Source organism: Esox lucius, chromosome 10 (genome assembly GCF_011004845.1).
Source record: "Esox lucius isolate fEsoLuc1 chromosome 10, fEsoLuc1.pri, whole genome shotgun sequence".
Lineage (NCBI taxonomy): Eukaryota > Metazoa > Chordata > Actinopteri > Esociformes > Esocidae > Esox > Esox lucius.
Genome location: NC_047578.1, coordinates 15,789,336 through 15,806,468, shown reverse-complemented (window position 1 = coordinate 15,806,468; position 17,133 = coordinate 15,789,336). Strand labels below are relative to the sequence as shown.

The window sequence follows — 17,133 nt, the reverse complement described above, 5'->3', positions numbered from 1 at the left end:
TAATACTGTGATGTCATTTTGATTCAGTCCAGGCATAAGTCTGATCCACAAATACCCACACATCAGATGTAAGAAGCCTACACACTGAGCAAAAAACATGAAAACGCATAAGCCAATGGTATCTCTGAATTAAATATATGAATGAAATAAAACAACGTGAAGTGACTTCAACACCACTGTGTGGAGAGAGAAAATGTTTCAGAAAAAATATACACCATGACACCAACGTCATTATACCTAGAGACTAGCCAGTGGAGTGAAAAGCATAAGAAATACACGGGCACATATTTTCAGAAAGGGTCGTCTGAGTGACTTATAGTAAGGTTAATGGATTTCCTCTGAACTATTGACTGGTTGTCTTGAGAAAATGAGGAGTCTTCTATCAAAACAATAAATCCCTTAAGGTAGTGAAAGTCAAAAAAGCCTTTTAGTTTAATGCCACAATAAATTAATATTTTCTGTTGTAGAATCATTTCACAGTCAATGGCACCCTATTCCGTATACAGTGCATTCATTTTGACCAGAGTCTTACGGTCGCTGATCAAGTAGCGAACTATTGGGTGCAACGAAATATGCACATAGCTGTCATAAGACACATTATCATACTGAGCCTTTAGTCTTTGTAGATTAGCATATTTGGTTCAATCTTCCATGATTCCAAGCAGATTTCAACATGCCATAGAATTGATGCATTATTATCCGTTCATTTCCAAAAAGGCATGAAAAATTCATCTTCTCATATTTTTAAGATGCGTTTGTCATGTAACCATGGTAAAAATCCACACGTTGCAACAGACGACGCATATCGGCAAACAGAACAGCTGTCCCCTCTGGCTACACGTCAAGCCATGGTCAGCCATTAGAGAAGATATTTTGACAGTCGGGAGAACTTGTAAGTGGAAAACCGAATATGCTGTCTAACTAAACTATCAATCCACTTGTTATTGGTCACAGTTGAGTTGTTTAAGGGCTGATTGTTTCGACTGACAAATTAGCGTTTTATACATTCTTCTTTAAAAAAAAAATCATTTTCTCATTTGCCTGACAAACGCAGCTCCAAAATTCAAAGTAAGAGTAGTATTCCATATCTGACAAGTTGCATTACAAGTACTACAAAGTGTGGGGGTACCTATGTCTAATTGATTTATCACACAAAATCCCGAGTTCCTACCTTGAAAACTCAAATTGGTTATGTTATTTGCATAAGCGATGCACTTTTTGGTGTTGGAACATTTTTACTGAACAATTCAACAGTCCATTGACAAATAATGCTGTTGATGTTCATTATACATTCCTGCAATTGAAAATCTGTCACATCGAACAACCCCGAGCTAAGCGCCGCGGAATCAGGACCATGGACAGATCCAGCTGTTCTTCTCACAACAGGCTCAAGCGCCCGCCCATTCAATGACTGACGCTACACTGCATGGTTGGGGAGCTCTCGAGCACACTGATCGCGGACCAATAGTTTAGAGGAGGTGGAATGAGCCCGCGTTGCTAGTGGAGACGTTCCGGCGGAGCTTCAGAGAGCTTGTTTACTGAACGGAGGGAGCTCGAGCATTCAGGTTGGTGGTGTTGCTGCGAGGGTTCTGTACGGTGACGGTGAACAGACTACTTTACCGATGGGATAACAGAATTCCTACCAGAGACGCTCGCGCACAAACAGTTTTTGGTCGCTGTTAGGCTACAGCTTGTACAACTACTTGTAATGTTGTAAAGGCTGTTAATGACATTGCCGCAATCCTTTTGTTTCTGTTAATCTTTTTACCGCTGCTAGTTTCGGTGGGGCAGGTGTTGGGTATAAGGCTTGTTTTTTATTATTTGTATTGCTACTGAATCCATTTTTGGACGACGTGGAACAAAGGCACGGGACGAGATGGATACCGAAAAGTACTTACCGGAGCTGATGGCAGAGAAGGACACACTGGACCCCACGTTTCATCACTCTCTACGGCTACTAGATCAAGGTAAACAGAAAACATGTCAATGCATGGGACGTTTCTATTATATTAAATAAACAGTATTGTAACATATACGCTATTGTTTATTTCCTGTTTATTACTGCTACTTTGACCTATTATTATACTTTATGGACAGTTTGAAGTTTTTTGACGACACGCTGTCTCTATAGACTAGCTTAAACAGATCTGTTTCTCAATTAATGTCTGCCGATTTTAGAACCATTACACATGAAATTGTTGATCCGTTAAACGTTTGAATAACTAATTTAACCCCCCTGTTTAAATATAGGTCACATAAAAAAAAGGAATATGACTGGCGGTCGCATAACACATATAATGGCATACCTTTGTATTGTAGACCTACATAAACATTGTAATTGTAAATCATACTCTACTTAAACAATTTTAACAGCTGCTTTATTTGTAAAACCTCTATAGTTGCCTTCAACTAGGCTACCAGGCTATAATAAACTGATGATAAAGGACCCTCTCCAAGTAGCTCAGTCATCCAGCACGGAGACGTGTCAATTATGATGTTAACAGTAGAATCGACACATACTCCTTAGAAGATGGTTTTTCTCTCCTCTTTGCGGAAACTTGACTTTATTGTAATTTGAACGGATAGGGCCGTGTGTTACGCAGCGATTTTAATTGAAGATGGTTTAATTAATCCGTTTCTCATATGCAACGAGAGTAGGGCCTACAGCTTTCTTTGAAGATGTCAGAATGTTGCAAATACTTAGAGACGCACCCCCGTGTGCATCCCGTCTGGTTGAGCAAAGAGCGCTTGAATAACATTCAAGTAGATCCTTCGAGTACCACTCGTAAATGAGCTGTGTGTCTAGTGCTGTCTGCCTGGATTTCAGAAAAATAACTCGCCAAGCTTTGAGAGCAAACATTTGATTTTTATAGCATAGTGTATGGCATGGGACCTTTTTTGATGACATCAATATCGTTTTATATCTAGGTCTTTTTAGATAATTTTAACATTGCAGTTTTTGGAGTACCTGTGCCCATTAATAACTTGCAAAGGTCTACTAACCATGCTCTATGGAAAGTAACCATGTCTGGACCTGGGGCTGCTTGGACCTTAGCTTGGTAGGTTAACACAGTCTTGTGGTGTGCAGAATATCACACTGTAACCAGTCCCATTTTAAGCCTGTTATTGTTTAAATATACACTCCAGGATCTTGAGCACAACACACTCTTAACACATTCAATGAATGGACGGAATTACTGGATATAAAAATGCAGGTCGTAGCGTGTCACAAGCAATGGATGGTGCAGTATACAGTCAGAGGACGTAGGACAATGTGGACTGGTTCAACTTCATGAGCACCTCTTTCAAAACTACTGGATGAAATTATACAAGATCTCTGAAAGCATCTTTTAAGACATAGCTAACTGTATTGAGTATGGGCAATACTTGACAGACTAGCTGAAAGTATTGCATTAGGTTAATACCGGGACAGAAGGGCCTTTATGAATATGTTTCTGTCAGCTCTCCCACTTAGAGCTAAATCAGTGGAGGCAGACTGAGATAAGAGTGTATTTTACTCAGCACTTTCTCCTTATCAGCTGTCTGTAAAATTGGGTTGGCCTTTTTCTCCAGCACAGATTTCCCAGCTTGCCAGTAGAGATAAATGTGATTTGAAGGAAATATACATTTGGTTTAACTTAGCGCTCGATTCTTCGACAGAGCGTCGCTGAGGGTTCACATAAATTGTGTTCATGAATGAGCCAATGTGCTCAATGGAGTCAGAGGAGTGCAGTACGGAATATTCCACACTCATTTCCACAGCAATTTAACAACTGTTGGATCGTTTCATTTGAACAGATTCAATTAACACTTTCCTGTGCATTCCAAAATTGTGCCCTATCCCGGAAGCACATTTGTTTTGACCGGAGACCTATCGTATTGAACTACCTTTGACCAGCATAGTGGACCGCAGTGGGGAACAGGCTGCCAATTGCAGTGACAGCTCATGATCCAATCAAGGCTCAATCCTACCGTCAGTCGGTCCGTATGATTCCGTAACAGTGCCTTGGGTAATAACAGTAACAGTCAGTCATCAGTAACAGTTTGCCATAACTCCCAAACTGTAAATAGTGTTATCTCCCTCTAACAAAGCAGATGGCACATGATGCATTGAACGAAGCATTACTTTAATAGAGCACTTCTCTAATGGAACACTTTGACTTCTGGCATCTTCCCCACCAGGCCCGACTTGATTATGCAATTGTCAGGGGACACAAACAGAACTGAAGAGAATAAGCGCCTAGACAGACAGTGAGTGGATGCATACTGGATCACTCTCTGCTCCATGTCTGGAGAGATACACATGTTGGGGAATGTAGGTGGAATGGCTGTGCTCAAAGATGGGAGTTTAGTTTCTGCACCACACATGGGTCCTATGGAAAGAATCTAATGGATCAGTACCTCTGCTGGAAGTCAATTCATTCATGGGCTATGTCAGACCAGATAGGTTGGAACCTAATTTGCTTTTTCATGCACTTCTCTTTACATCATAATTGTTTCCTAAATTAAAATATCCTTTATCTGCTATCTACCCCCTTTTTCGTTTCTTGAAAATGAAACAAAAATGAATTACACTAAACATTTGTTTAAAACAATATGCAAATGAATTAATCTATTAATAAAGCATTATAGGCAAAGCACTACGCCTACCCTGGCCATTAACAGGGACTGAAGTTACGAACTTGTATGTGCGCCAACGATTTCACTGCATTTCAGCAAGGGGAAGGTAAGCATGGTATATGCGATTTGTTATTCATACCCAAGAGCCTCTTCTAATTAAACATCACTATTCACAATTAACACAAACCACTCCAGATTCTGTGAAAGAAAATTCCCCATTACTTATTAACTAAAATGTTATTATTGTCTTCTCAACCCAGAATTAATTGTTTGTGAATTTAACTTTCTCAGTTATGACAGCCTTTTCCATGATTTTCAATGTCTTGTAAAAGTCTAAGGAAAACATAATTCTTTTGAATTGCTTATGCTAAGTAAATGTGGTTGGAGGTCATTGATTGACAGCAATATTCAAGTTCCTATCTCTTTTTAATTTATGCCATAGTCCAGCTGAAAAATATAGCTAAATTCTATGGTTAAGCGTTCCAAAATACACACTAGAATGGTTTTCTAAGATATAGTGAGTGGTCCAATCACAGTCCTGACTTAAACTGGCTGTCTGTCAGTGATTCCTAACCAAATTAATTTGAGCTTGAGTGATTTTGACACAACCAATACATGTTCCATAACAGTTTGTAGAATCTCATTCAAAATGATTAACAGCTGAAATGGCAGTAACGGCTTCCACCAAGCATAATATCTGAGATGTCAAGTCATCTTCATTTATTTTGTGTTGTTTAGAAAATATTTTCTGTTTCCTGTACTTTGAAAATGTGCTATAGATTGTGTAGATTGATAGGAGAAATATGGAATGTGTTCCTCTTTTAGAAAATAAATAGAAGGCAGCTGAATGTGAAAAATGTACAAGGGTGTGTTCAGACTTTCTCTGGCTTGTATAGGCTTAACTTACATTAACTTTACCCACTGCTATTAAATATACATGCACAAATGAGAGGAACCCGGAGTGAAATGATCCTAGCAGTTCTGAGCAAAGACATGTATTTGGTGCTGTGAGTTACAGAACCTCTTTGAGAAGATCTAGTACTTGCTGGCACATACAGTATCCTCAGAAGATAAAGAAGCTGTTCAGTATTATATCACATGATCTTAGATTTGGCCCCAAAATGCACTGTGTCTCTGAGTGCACTGCACATTAGGGCTGTGTTCTAAGAAGACCCCCCCCACCCCCGGCACCCAATTCCCTACTCAGTACACTCCTTTTGACTAAACCCTGTGGTGCTATTTCAGATGCACACTAGGAACGCGCACCCAGCCATTAGACACCCAGAAACCACTTTAACATTCAGACTTCTAGGCTAGTCCGCGGTGCACAGTGTGAGGTGTTGAGCAGTGTGTGTGTGTGTGTGTGTGTTGTGGCTCAGAGGTCTGAGGTGTTTGCTGAGCGGTCTTTCCCTCCTTTAGCTGTAGCATCCCAGAGGATTTTACAGGAGGGGTGAGATGTAGGCCAGGTCTAACACGGACTAAGGCAGCCGTGCTCGGTCATAAAACCTAATGGCAAGACGTTTATAGGCCTGGTGAGTTTACATGGCAGTATTGATCTCGTTGTTAATGTGTGATGCATGGAACAGCTGTTATGCCAACGGTAATGAGGTGGAGATGGAGTAATTTAGCAGTGTTCTCACCTCCAGGACACAACGGTTGCACCCTTTTCCCTAATTGGCGCAATACCAGTCCCATGGGCCCCGATCAAAAATAGAGCACTGTACGAGGAAAGTAAAGTGCTGACAGATCCAGGTTAACTAGTTAGTGGATAAAAACACAGAAGCAGGGAAATAAGTGTTTTTCTAACAACAAACGATTTCACCGTGTAATAGTCCGTCCTGAAGATAAACGACACCGCTATCTCCATAGCGAAATCAGATATGTCATAGTCCTTTTTTTGGTGATTTTTTTTGTGTGCTTTGTTGTGCCGTGCAGATCGAGGACAGTGTTTGCGTTGCAAGAACACATGCAGTGGCCATGGGTTAGAGACTGGGCCGCCATAGGCCGTACTGCAGAGTGTTTTAAAGATCCACTTCCGAGTTTTTGGGGGGATGTGATGCTGATGAGCCTAAGTCAGACTTTGAGCCAAAGTCAATGTTCTTTTGAGTACTTCATTATCTGACCTGTTTCTTATGACGTTAGAATTCCCAAATGTTCTGTTTTCTGTGTTGATTCAGTGCCATCACGTTAAATTATTTTGCTAAAACGATATGGGAACAACTTTACTTCAGGCCCCCCCCCCCCCATTCCTTCTTGACCAGCATCCACACCGTCCGGCTTCTTTCTTTCAGGATCTGCAGTCCTGCTGCTCGCCAACCCAGGGGCTTGAGAAAGGTGCCATGCATGTCACTTTCAGCTAAAACGAGTAGGAAGTGTTTAAAGCTCTGAGTTTTCCCATTGCCAGCAGCTGCGTATACTCCATTTTGTCATCATAGTATTGCATGAAGCAGGAATTAGAGCAGCAGTGACACAGAGGAATGGCCTCTCTGCATCTGATCACTGCTTTCAGTAGAAGATAAGCAGAAATAAATAATAAGCAGGCAACATAGTTAACAGGAACATTCAAACATACCTCATTTAAATAAAAAGAAACCTGATATCTCACTGATGGCTAACAAGACCCGTGGGGAGCACACTGATGTCGATGATAGCTCGACTGCTTTGACACCCTTGAACACAACTCAACTGACAATTCATTTCTATGCAAAACATGATTTAAACTACGACATAAATTGTGATATAATTGTACATTTGGTTTAATTTGCCTTGCTCCCTGTTGGTCCTGTTTCCCATAGCCAGCTGGTCAAGCTGCTATCTATCAGTGCAAGATTGCCTTGAATGCTGTCGTAAATAATTCATCAGGGCTTGTTTAGAGAGGGCGGTAGTATTCAGAAGGTCTCAGATCTGTAATTAGTTCCTTTAAGCCCAGCGTGAGGTCAGAGAGTGCTATGTTCTTTAACTCAACAAGCAGCATCAGCAACCAGCACAGACTTCCAACTGCAGGTTAGCCTCCGATCTCAGCATGGGCCCCGGGCCCCAGCCCCTGTGCTGGCCCTAACCATTTGTCCTTCGTTCTCTACACAGCACCCCAGTTCTCCTTCGGTCGCCACTTATGTGTTAGCTTAGCTCACAGTTATCCACAGTATGTTCTATCCCAAACCCACCGGAAGTAATTACAGATCCATTAATTATATTATTATTGCTGATATTGCTCTGCTCTCAGCCCAAGATGGCACAAAGACAGCACTGTGGGACTCGACTGGCTTAAACTGGGAGGTAGAAAAGAAAGCTTGTCTGTGGATGTGCTAACTGTAGCACTGGGCAGCTGAAAGAGTTAACGGTTCACATTCCCCGTGGGAAAGTGTTTTGTGAAAGATTGAACCAAAAGTCTGAAAAGGAAAATGCATTAAGGGGAAAAAGTAAGGAGTGCAATGAAATTGGAATTAAAATCGAAAAAAGTAAAGGGGTAATGGAAAAATAGCTACCTAGTGTGAAAGTGACAAAAAAATGATATCTGTTTTGTATTGAAAAGAAATATGTTAGAGAATGGCAGGTTAAGTAGGTCCCCAGTGGTTTTGCGTCCTACCCTCTGAATCTCCCAGAACCTTTTTCTGTGGTTACAAATCGTTTCATATTTTATGTGTTTAGGTGAATAGCTGAATTTGCAGACATGCATTGCCAAGCCGAAACCCTCTGAGTGAAACAGTGTGGATGTATAGCTGTGGGGAGAAAGACAAGTGCCAATTTACTACTTGTGCAGGAGATGGGGAAGGTGTAAATTCAATGCTTGTTTATTTTTGTCACCAGAATCGCATTTCAAATTCAGCTTTTTTATCGCTAATGGAAAAACTGACAACTGTCTTCACACATTTTGTTTAAACAACTTTTTTTTTATTTCTCCCCCAACCTTGCTTTATTGACAGATTCCATTGATTCCATAATGAAACGTAAGCTTGTAAAAATAAATAATTGTTTTGCTCTGTCTGTGTAGCCCAGAAGTATCAGGTTGTCTATTAATAGTTCTGCACATTCAAACGTTGCCACTACACTTTCTGTTTGGCTGTTATCTTTTAATAAATCTTTGTTGATTAAGCGGTATCACAAGCCAAACGTTCTGTCGGCGGTCTTGATTACTTGGTGAATGTGTTGGGGTGGACAACGGCCTTCATTGAGAAGAGGGGAGTCTATGGTTGGTTTTTAATCAGAAGGAAAAAATAAAACGTTTTTTAATTAAGCGGTTTACAAGCACGAAGAAGCACATCCCTCTTAGTCCAAGTGCATAAGGGCAGAATGCGTTACGGCTGGATAGGCTGACCTTTTGTTGTCAAATTCCATTCTATAACCAACTACCTTATTGCTAGAACCAGCTTTGGTGGGTCTTAAATACCCCTACCAAGTGAGCACCAGCTTTTTTTTGGACAGATATTTTAGTCCTTTAGCTGACGCTTTAATCCACAGCGACTTCCAGTTGGTTTGTCAATTCTTAAAACAAGTATTTGATACACTGCCGATTTTGCATGTTTTCCCACTTACAAAGCATGTAGAAGTCTGTCATTTTTATCATAGGTACTCTTTAACTATGAGTGACAGAATCTAAAACAAAAATCCAGAAAATCACATTGTATGATTGCATTTTATTGCATGACATAAGTATTTGAGACATCAGAAGAGCAGAACTTAATATTTGGTACAGAAACCATTGTTTGCAATTACAGAGATCATACGTTTCCTTTAGTTCTTGACCAGGTTTGCACACACTGCAGCAGAGATTTTGGCCCACCCCTCCATACAGACCTGTTCCAGATCCTTCAGGTTTTGGGCTGTCGCTGGGCAATACAGACTTTCAGCTCCCTCCAAAGATTTTCTATTGGGTTCAGGTCTGGAGACTGGCTAGGCCACTCCAGGACCTTGAGATGCTTCTTACGGAGCCACTCCTTAGTTGCCCTGGCTGTGTGTTTCGGGTCGTTGTCATGCTGGAAGACCCAGCCACGACCCATCTTCAATGTTCTTACTGAGGGAAGGAGGTTGTTGGCCAAGATCTCGCGACACATGGCCCCATCCATCCTTCCCTCAATACGGTGCCGTCGTCCTGTCCCCTTTGCGGAAAAACATCCCCAAAGAATGATGTTTCCACCTCCATGCTTCACGGTTGGGATGGTGTTCTTGGGGTTGTACTCATCCTTTTTCTTCCACCAAACACGGCGAGTGGAGTTTAGACCAAAAAGCTCTATTTTTGTCTCATCAGACCACATGACCTTCTCCCATTCCTCTTCTGGATCATCCAGATGGTCATTGGCAAACTTCAGAGGGGCCTGGACATGCGCTGGCTTGAGCAGTGTGTTACTAATGGTTTTCATTGAGACTGTGGTCCCAGCTCTCTTCAGGTCATTGACCAGGTCCTGCCGTGTAGTTCTGGGCTGATTCCTCACCTTCCTCATGATCTTTGATACCCCACGAGGTGAGATCTTGCATGGAGCCCCAGACAGAGGGAGATTGAACTCTCACAGTTGAAGTGTGCCTACGATAAAAATTACAGACCTCTACATGCTTTGTAAGTAGGAAAACCTGCAAAATCGGCAGTGTATCAAATACTTGTTCTCCCCACTGTGTGGAATGTGGAATGACACAGACGTTGCCATGCGTCCCACCTCTGTGCAAGCAGACTCATATAAGTCAAGTAAATTACCTATCAAAGGTTGGAAAAGAAAAGAAATGACAGACGAGCATCCGTTTGTCAATTGCACTGGCTTAACCAAAAATAGTTTGCTTCACTGTGGAGTAGTTTAGTGTATTTGTCTCCGTTTTGAAAAGGGGCCTTTCATTCTCCAGCAGCTCCCTCCATCTTCCTCCTTCCCTATTCCCTCTTCCCCTCCATCTCTTTCTCTCTTTTAATACCCCCCCCCCCTTTATTTACACTGTGTTGTGTCAATTGGCACCTTCTTTTGAAGGGATTGGTTCAGGATTAGCCTCCCCGCCTCCCCAGCTGATCCCATCCATTTTGTTGTAATCCGACTCAATTTAATTATGTTTATCGTTCCACCTGGCTGGATCCCTGGACCGTCTGACAGTGCAGCTTCGCTTCAGACAGATAAGGAGCACCTCGCTGTGACTGTGTCGCCTCCACTGCCCCTTGTGTTGTGGGCACCGTGTCAGTGCTGCGGGTGTTGCTCCATGACGGAGGGGTGCCCCAAATGACACTGTCCTGGTGAATTGCTCTAGAAAAGACCCCTGTCCCTGCCAACGTACCCGCATTTGCCTGTGCGCGGCGGTGGGTTAAAATATTAGCCCAGTGTTTCTCATTGGCCCTGGCATTGTTCCCAAATGCATTCACTCTCCTTTTGAAATTGTGCTGCGTTCATAACCAGGTGGGGGGTGGGAAGTTACCAGTTTAATGAATTCACGTGCTGGTCTGAGCCTATTGTCGGTTGGTCTGTTCAGGGCTTGCTTGTGTTAAGCTGGTCTGGGCTAGCCTGTGTTGGGTTGGTCTGGACAAGCCTGAGTTGGGCTGGTATGGGCTAGCCTGTGTTGGGTTGGTATGGGCTAGCCTGTGTTGGGTTGGTATGGGCTAGACTGGTTTGGGTTGGTCTGGGCTAGCCTGTGTTGGGTTGGTATGGGCTAGCCTGTGTTGGGTTGGTATGGGCTATCCTGTGTTGGGTTGGTCTGGACAAGCCTGTGTTGGGCTGGTATGGGCTAGCCTGTGTTGGGTTGGTATGGGGTATCCTGTGTTGGGGTGCTCTGGGCTAGACTGGTTTGGGTTGGTCTGGGCTAGCCTGTGTCGGGTGTGCCTGGGCTTAGGTTGGCATGGGCAAGCCTGTGTTGGGTTGCTCTGGGCTAGACTGGGTTGGGTTGCTCTGGGCTAGACTGGTTTGGGATTTTGTTCTCTCAATATGTTTTTGTTCTCTTAATATGTGAGGTATCAAGTCAAGCCAAACAGATCTAATGCTGAGGACATATACCTTTTGTATAGTTAGATTCAGATTTAACCAGCTGCAGGCTAAGGTCATAAAAGAGGACTGTGGTTAATATAAAGCTGAAGTGTTCACACTGTGTATACAATCTCTTTTATTACTTTGGTGAGCCTAATCCCCAACATGCAATATCAGAAGCTAACATTAAAAAAAAAAACTAAAAATAGTAAAGCAGTGCATGCCTTGACAGACTCTGCAAGAGATAATTCAAAAGAGGCTCCATTGTTCAAGAAAACTCAGACCAAGTTTTAGATAGAACTTTAGTTTATTGAGTAGAACTATTGTGCTCCAAGCAGCATGGAACTTCTGATGAGATGAAATGCTTTCAGAGCCTTTGGGCTACTTACTGACTGTAACCGTGATTCTTCAGTATGAACAGGAAGTGCAATAATAGGTTCTTTCCATTCTCATTCGACGCCATGTCAGTGTAATAATGTGCACAAGACACCAGGAGATATACCCCAACACACATACCGAAGACGGAAATACAAATAACCCTTCCTTTCCTGTATGGATAAGTATGCTTTGAAGAGTTTGCTCTGATGACCATTTTATAGGGAATTATCCTTTATCTTGTCTTAAACACTCTGCTCTGGTTTATACTACGTGTCTCTGTAAATAACCCTCAGTGTCTTCAAGCTTTTAAAGCTTGGCTCGTCTCATCAAGAAACATACAAAATCTCAGTAGGATGGTGGAGTTGGTGGTGGATAAGAATCTATGAATCTTTCATGGCTGAAGGTAGTGCAAGTAAGATATTGGTAAATGAAGTGAAGTGAATGTTCTGGGTTTTAGGAGCAAGTGGAGTTATGCTATAATCTACTGAGGAGAAGATGAGAGGGTTGGGGGAGGGGTAGAGAGAGAGGCTGGTCCTGTTACCAAGGGACCTTTTGTCATCTTGCTGGGCCACTTACACTTTGTCTCCTGTCTCTATTTTAAGGAATGCTGCTCTTATTCCACATTGTATTCACATTTTTAGATATCTTCAACGCTTGTTTATTTGTTGAGTTGTTCCCACTGGGGCCAATAGAGACATTGCATGTGACGGAGAGTCAGTTGATTACTGTAGCACCCCCAAGTCAATCACAGTCATTTAGTAAAAGACGCATCTCTTTGGCAAGACCTGTCCTTCACTCAAGTGCATGGCTCATTTTGGTGAACCTTGGGAACTAAATCGCAACAAGGAAAGATATGTTCATTTGTCTCCCTTATTTCCATACCGTTTTAGCTCAAAACAACGATTATCTGCAGAAAGGTTACAGTTATTCACTGTTGATTGTTTACACCTACTAGGTAAACAATGAATAGTTAGGAGAGCACTTAGTTCTGGTCCACGCAAATGTTTGCTGTGAAGGGACATATTCAGTTTATAGTTGGAGATTACTTGTCTTAATGTGCTCTCCAAAATACGATAAAATGGGTGTCTGCCTTTGCCTTTTTAAATGCTTTTGTGTATTTTCACACTTCCTGGACACTTTTTAAGCATTTTGCAGGCCCAACAAAAAGACTCAAAATGCCCACCTTACTGCACTGTGTTGTGTGCTTCTTTAAGGGTCAGTGGGTACATGTGTGCCTATAAAACACTACATTCCACAAGGGTGAAGAAATGGAGATGCGATTACCACCATCAAAACATAACGGCATTTCAAATGTTATGTGTAAACACGTTAACTGTGACGGCCCTATTTTGAAATAACAGCACTCAATCAACCTTAAAGGTGTTATTACCACAACCATCCGACAGGACAGATTGATGCTATGATTGAAAGAATATTGGATCAATTTAAACCTGACAAAACCAAAAAACATGGCATTTTTATCTGTTTTGTATTTTATTATTACTGCGACTGAGTATTGAATGCTCATTTACTATTATAGGTCCACCATAAACGTAGACAGTCAAGTATGGATTGTTTCCCTCGGTAACAAGGAAAGTTAGACTCTCCTTCTCTGCTTGGACATTGCTCTGCAGTGGGTGTGTTGGCTTCTGAAACCGATGCCTACTATATGTGCCGGCCTTGACCGGGCTATTGGTCTCAACTCCTTAGACTGACCTGAGATTGGCCTTGTTAAAAATCTGACCTAGCATTGGACCTTACAGCTTGTTAAAGGCGGCAGCACAACAAACCACCCTCCTCTCACTCTCTCTCTCTCTCTCTCTCTCTGTCTGTTTTCTCTCTTTCTCTCTCTGTCTGTTTTCTCTCTCTCTATCACTCACTCTATTTCTACATCCCATACTTCTTGTATCCTACCGATCTCCAGTCATTCTGCTGTTGCTGTAGTCTGGTTTTAAAACACCACTTTGAGAGATGTTGTGACTGGTGTGGAAAGCCTGCAGTGTTATTTTGACCATCATTACTAAATGAGGAACTTGCTGTGTTGTTGGCCCCCCGGCAGTAACTTAAGCAACACACACACACACACACACACACACCCATCCACCCTCCCCAGCTCTCAGCTGTGTATAATGGACATCAAGATTTTAAAGGTTATGCTTATGAAGTCTTAACTGGTCGTATCCCCTTCTCAACCAGGATTCTCCCGTGACGTCTGTTTGATGAACCAGCTGTTAATGATACTGAACGTTTGGTCCATACAGAGGATCTACTGTAGATAATATGTCATGGAGGAAGTGTGGGGGCTCAGTAAATATAAATCAAGCTTATAGATCTGTGGTTCAGACACGTTCGCAACTTCCAGTCCAATGGTGGTGCTGGTGGGTGGATTTAATTGCTGTCCGTTCGTGGTCAGGACGAATTGGTGAAGACAGTTTTGAAGGGAGACAGGGAGACGGGGAGAGAAGGAGAGAGGGGAAGGGGAGATTTGGTTCGCTATCTCCGCTTCGTGGTTGTTGTTGTATTGACAGTTCCTGGTTCCTGGATAAGCTGATAAGAGAGCAGGAGCCACAGAAACAGAAGAGGCAAGGAGACACAACGAGAGACACTGAGGATCACCTTTCAGCGTCAGACATCAGAGATGTTTGTCAGGCCTGCAGCCCAAATTGCACTCTATTCCCTATTTACACCATTTACACCATTACTCCTGCATTCTTTGAAAGTAGGGCACTATATATAAAATCGGGTGCAATTTGAGCAGTACAGGAGTTCCCAGATGCTCCTGAGAAGAAAAGGCTTGGGCTCACTTCCATTTCTAATCGGTCAATTCACAAATTAACCCAAAATTCCAATTCCAGTCAAGACAATTGAAAGGAGTAATTTTAGCGTACCTGACTTGAGTGAATTGAAATGGAATCGACTCTCACCACATTGAACACATTGCCTGGACCTACAGATTAGAGGAGGAACATCCGTCTGGGTTCTGATTAAGCCGCAACAATGAAGCAACAATTTCGAGTTGGTGAAGGAATACCATAATAGTGTCAGCAGATGGTTGGGCATGAGGAAGGACCTCGGGCTGCAAGTTAGACAAATGAAACAGCTGCATGTCGTACCGTACGTGTGTGAAGCTCCATGCGAGCACTTCTCATTACTGAGAATCAATGAGGCAAAACACATTGATTTACTGGTCACTGACTCGTGTAAACAAAATAGTCCAAATTGTAGCTACCGTCGTTTTTTTGACAACGTTATTCATTCATGGCTTATTACTGTTTTTACTGCCCTTGTTCAGGCTCATTCTTAGCAGAAACGTAACATTCCGGGCCCACATTTCAAAAGACATGATGTCAAACACGTTTGATCTTACCAAACCAACATTGCAATCTGTCACCCTGTAATGTGTTGTCCATGTAGTGTCCACTTAAATGTATGTTTTCTTAGTGTGGTTCCACATTCGACTTGCTGTTATCAAAAGGATGAATGGATCTTCAAAAGTATCAAATGTATTGCCACAATGCTTGTTTTATTAGTACAGTGCATTACCTGTATTGAGCCTTTGCAAGTGTCCCATTTTCCCTACACACAGGCATCTGATCTATAGTAGTACACGACATAGGAGAACGGGTGGTGGGGCGGGGGGGCAGTTTGGATGTGTCTCTATCCACTACATTACTCTTACTGAGTCACAATACCCAGACTGAGCCACTACATTACTCTACTGACTCACATTACCCAGACTGAGCAACTACATTACTCTACTGACTCACATTACTCAGGCTAAGCCACTGTATTACTGTATTGACTTACATTACCCAGACTGAACTATTACATTACTCTTACTGAGTCACATTACCCAGACTGAGCCACTACATTACTCTACTGACTCACATTTCCCAGACTAAGCCACTACAGTACTCTACTGACTCACATGACCGAGACTGAGCCACTACATTACTCTACTGACTCACATTACCCAGACTAAACCACTACATTACTCTACTGACTCACATTACCCAGACTGAGCCACTACATTACTCTACTGACTCACATTTCCCAGACTAAGCCACTACAGTACTCTACTGACTCACATGACCGAGACTGAGCCACTACATTACTCTACTGACTCACATTACCCAGACTAAACCACTACATTACTCTACTGACTCACATCACCCAGACTGAGCCACTACATTACTGTACTGACTCACATTACCCAGACTAAACCACTACATTACTCTACTGACTCACATTACCCAGACTGAGCCACTACATTACTCTACTGACTCACATTTCCCAGACTAAACCACTACATTACTCTACTGACTCACATTACCCAGACTGAGCCACTACATTACTCTACTGACTCACATTACTCTTACTGAGCCACTACATTACTCCTATCGAGCCACAAAACATCTCTTACAGAGAGCGGTGACACCTGCTGAGAGGGAAAAGCCCAGAGTAAAGGAGAGGAGCTGCTATCCCCCACTGGCTCTCACAGTAGGGCTGCTGAGATATGGAGGAGGAGTGAGACGTTCAGCACTCACAAACCTATTGTCTGAGGGTTAACTTAATATAGAGCTGTAATGTTTTTCATGTCTATCGGGGAATTTACTTTCTAAATATAATTTTGGCATGCCTGATCAATGAGATACACATAGAAACGCATGCACACCCACACACACACAGACACTCCCGCATGCCCGTACGCACGCACACACACACACACACACACACACATTCCCACATGCTCAGACTCAAATCAACATCTCTATTCTAATATTATTCAAATTGGAACATCCACAGGGACCGCTTGGTCCAGATCACAAACATCCCCTCAAGCGATTGGCTGGCTGTCTGACTCATTATCATATTTATTTAAAGTATCACATGACCCATTTCATTCTAGCGTGGCCCTCGCTATGTGATGAAGGAGGTCCATATCAAAGGGTGGTCCCGTAGGAGGGACAGGTATTAAACACAAACGTCTTTAATGGGACGGTCACCTCACAGCGCAGTCACAGTCATAGGACTATCATTATCATTACTCACTTACTGGATAAACGCCCTTGTGTTTTGTGTTCTTTCCCAGTAATCTATTACAATGATGAATGTAAAATCTCGGTTAGTTTAACACACTACAGAGGCTTAAATTATTTCATAGTGCGAATGATTAGTGTAGGTGTTGTAACTCGCTTATCTTTTAACA

General features: G+C 42.4%; 1 protein-coding gene across 2 annotated transcripts in view; it reads left to right on the top strand.

The window, feature by feature from the left end:
- The first annotated feature begins 1,447 nt into the window (after window positions 1-1,447).
- The window catches only part of khdrbs3 (KH domain containing, RNA binding, signal transduction associated 3), a 102,667-nt gene continuing 86,981 nt past the window's right edge, over window positions 1,448-17,133 (top strand). For both annotated transcript variants that reach the window (XM_010873820.4, XM_020050153.3), the window contains exon 1: window positions 1,448-1,967. In XM_010873820.4, coding sequence (XP_010872122.1) covers window positions 1,877-1,967 — 91 coding nt within the window. In that variant the 5' untranslated portion in view covers window positions 1,448-1,876. The remainder of the gene's footprint in view (window positions 1,968-17,133) is intronic.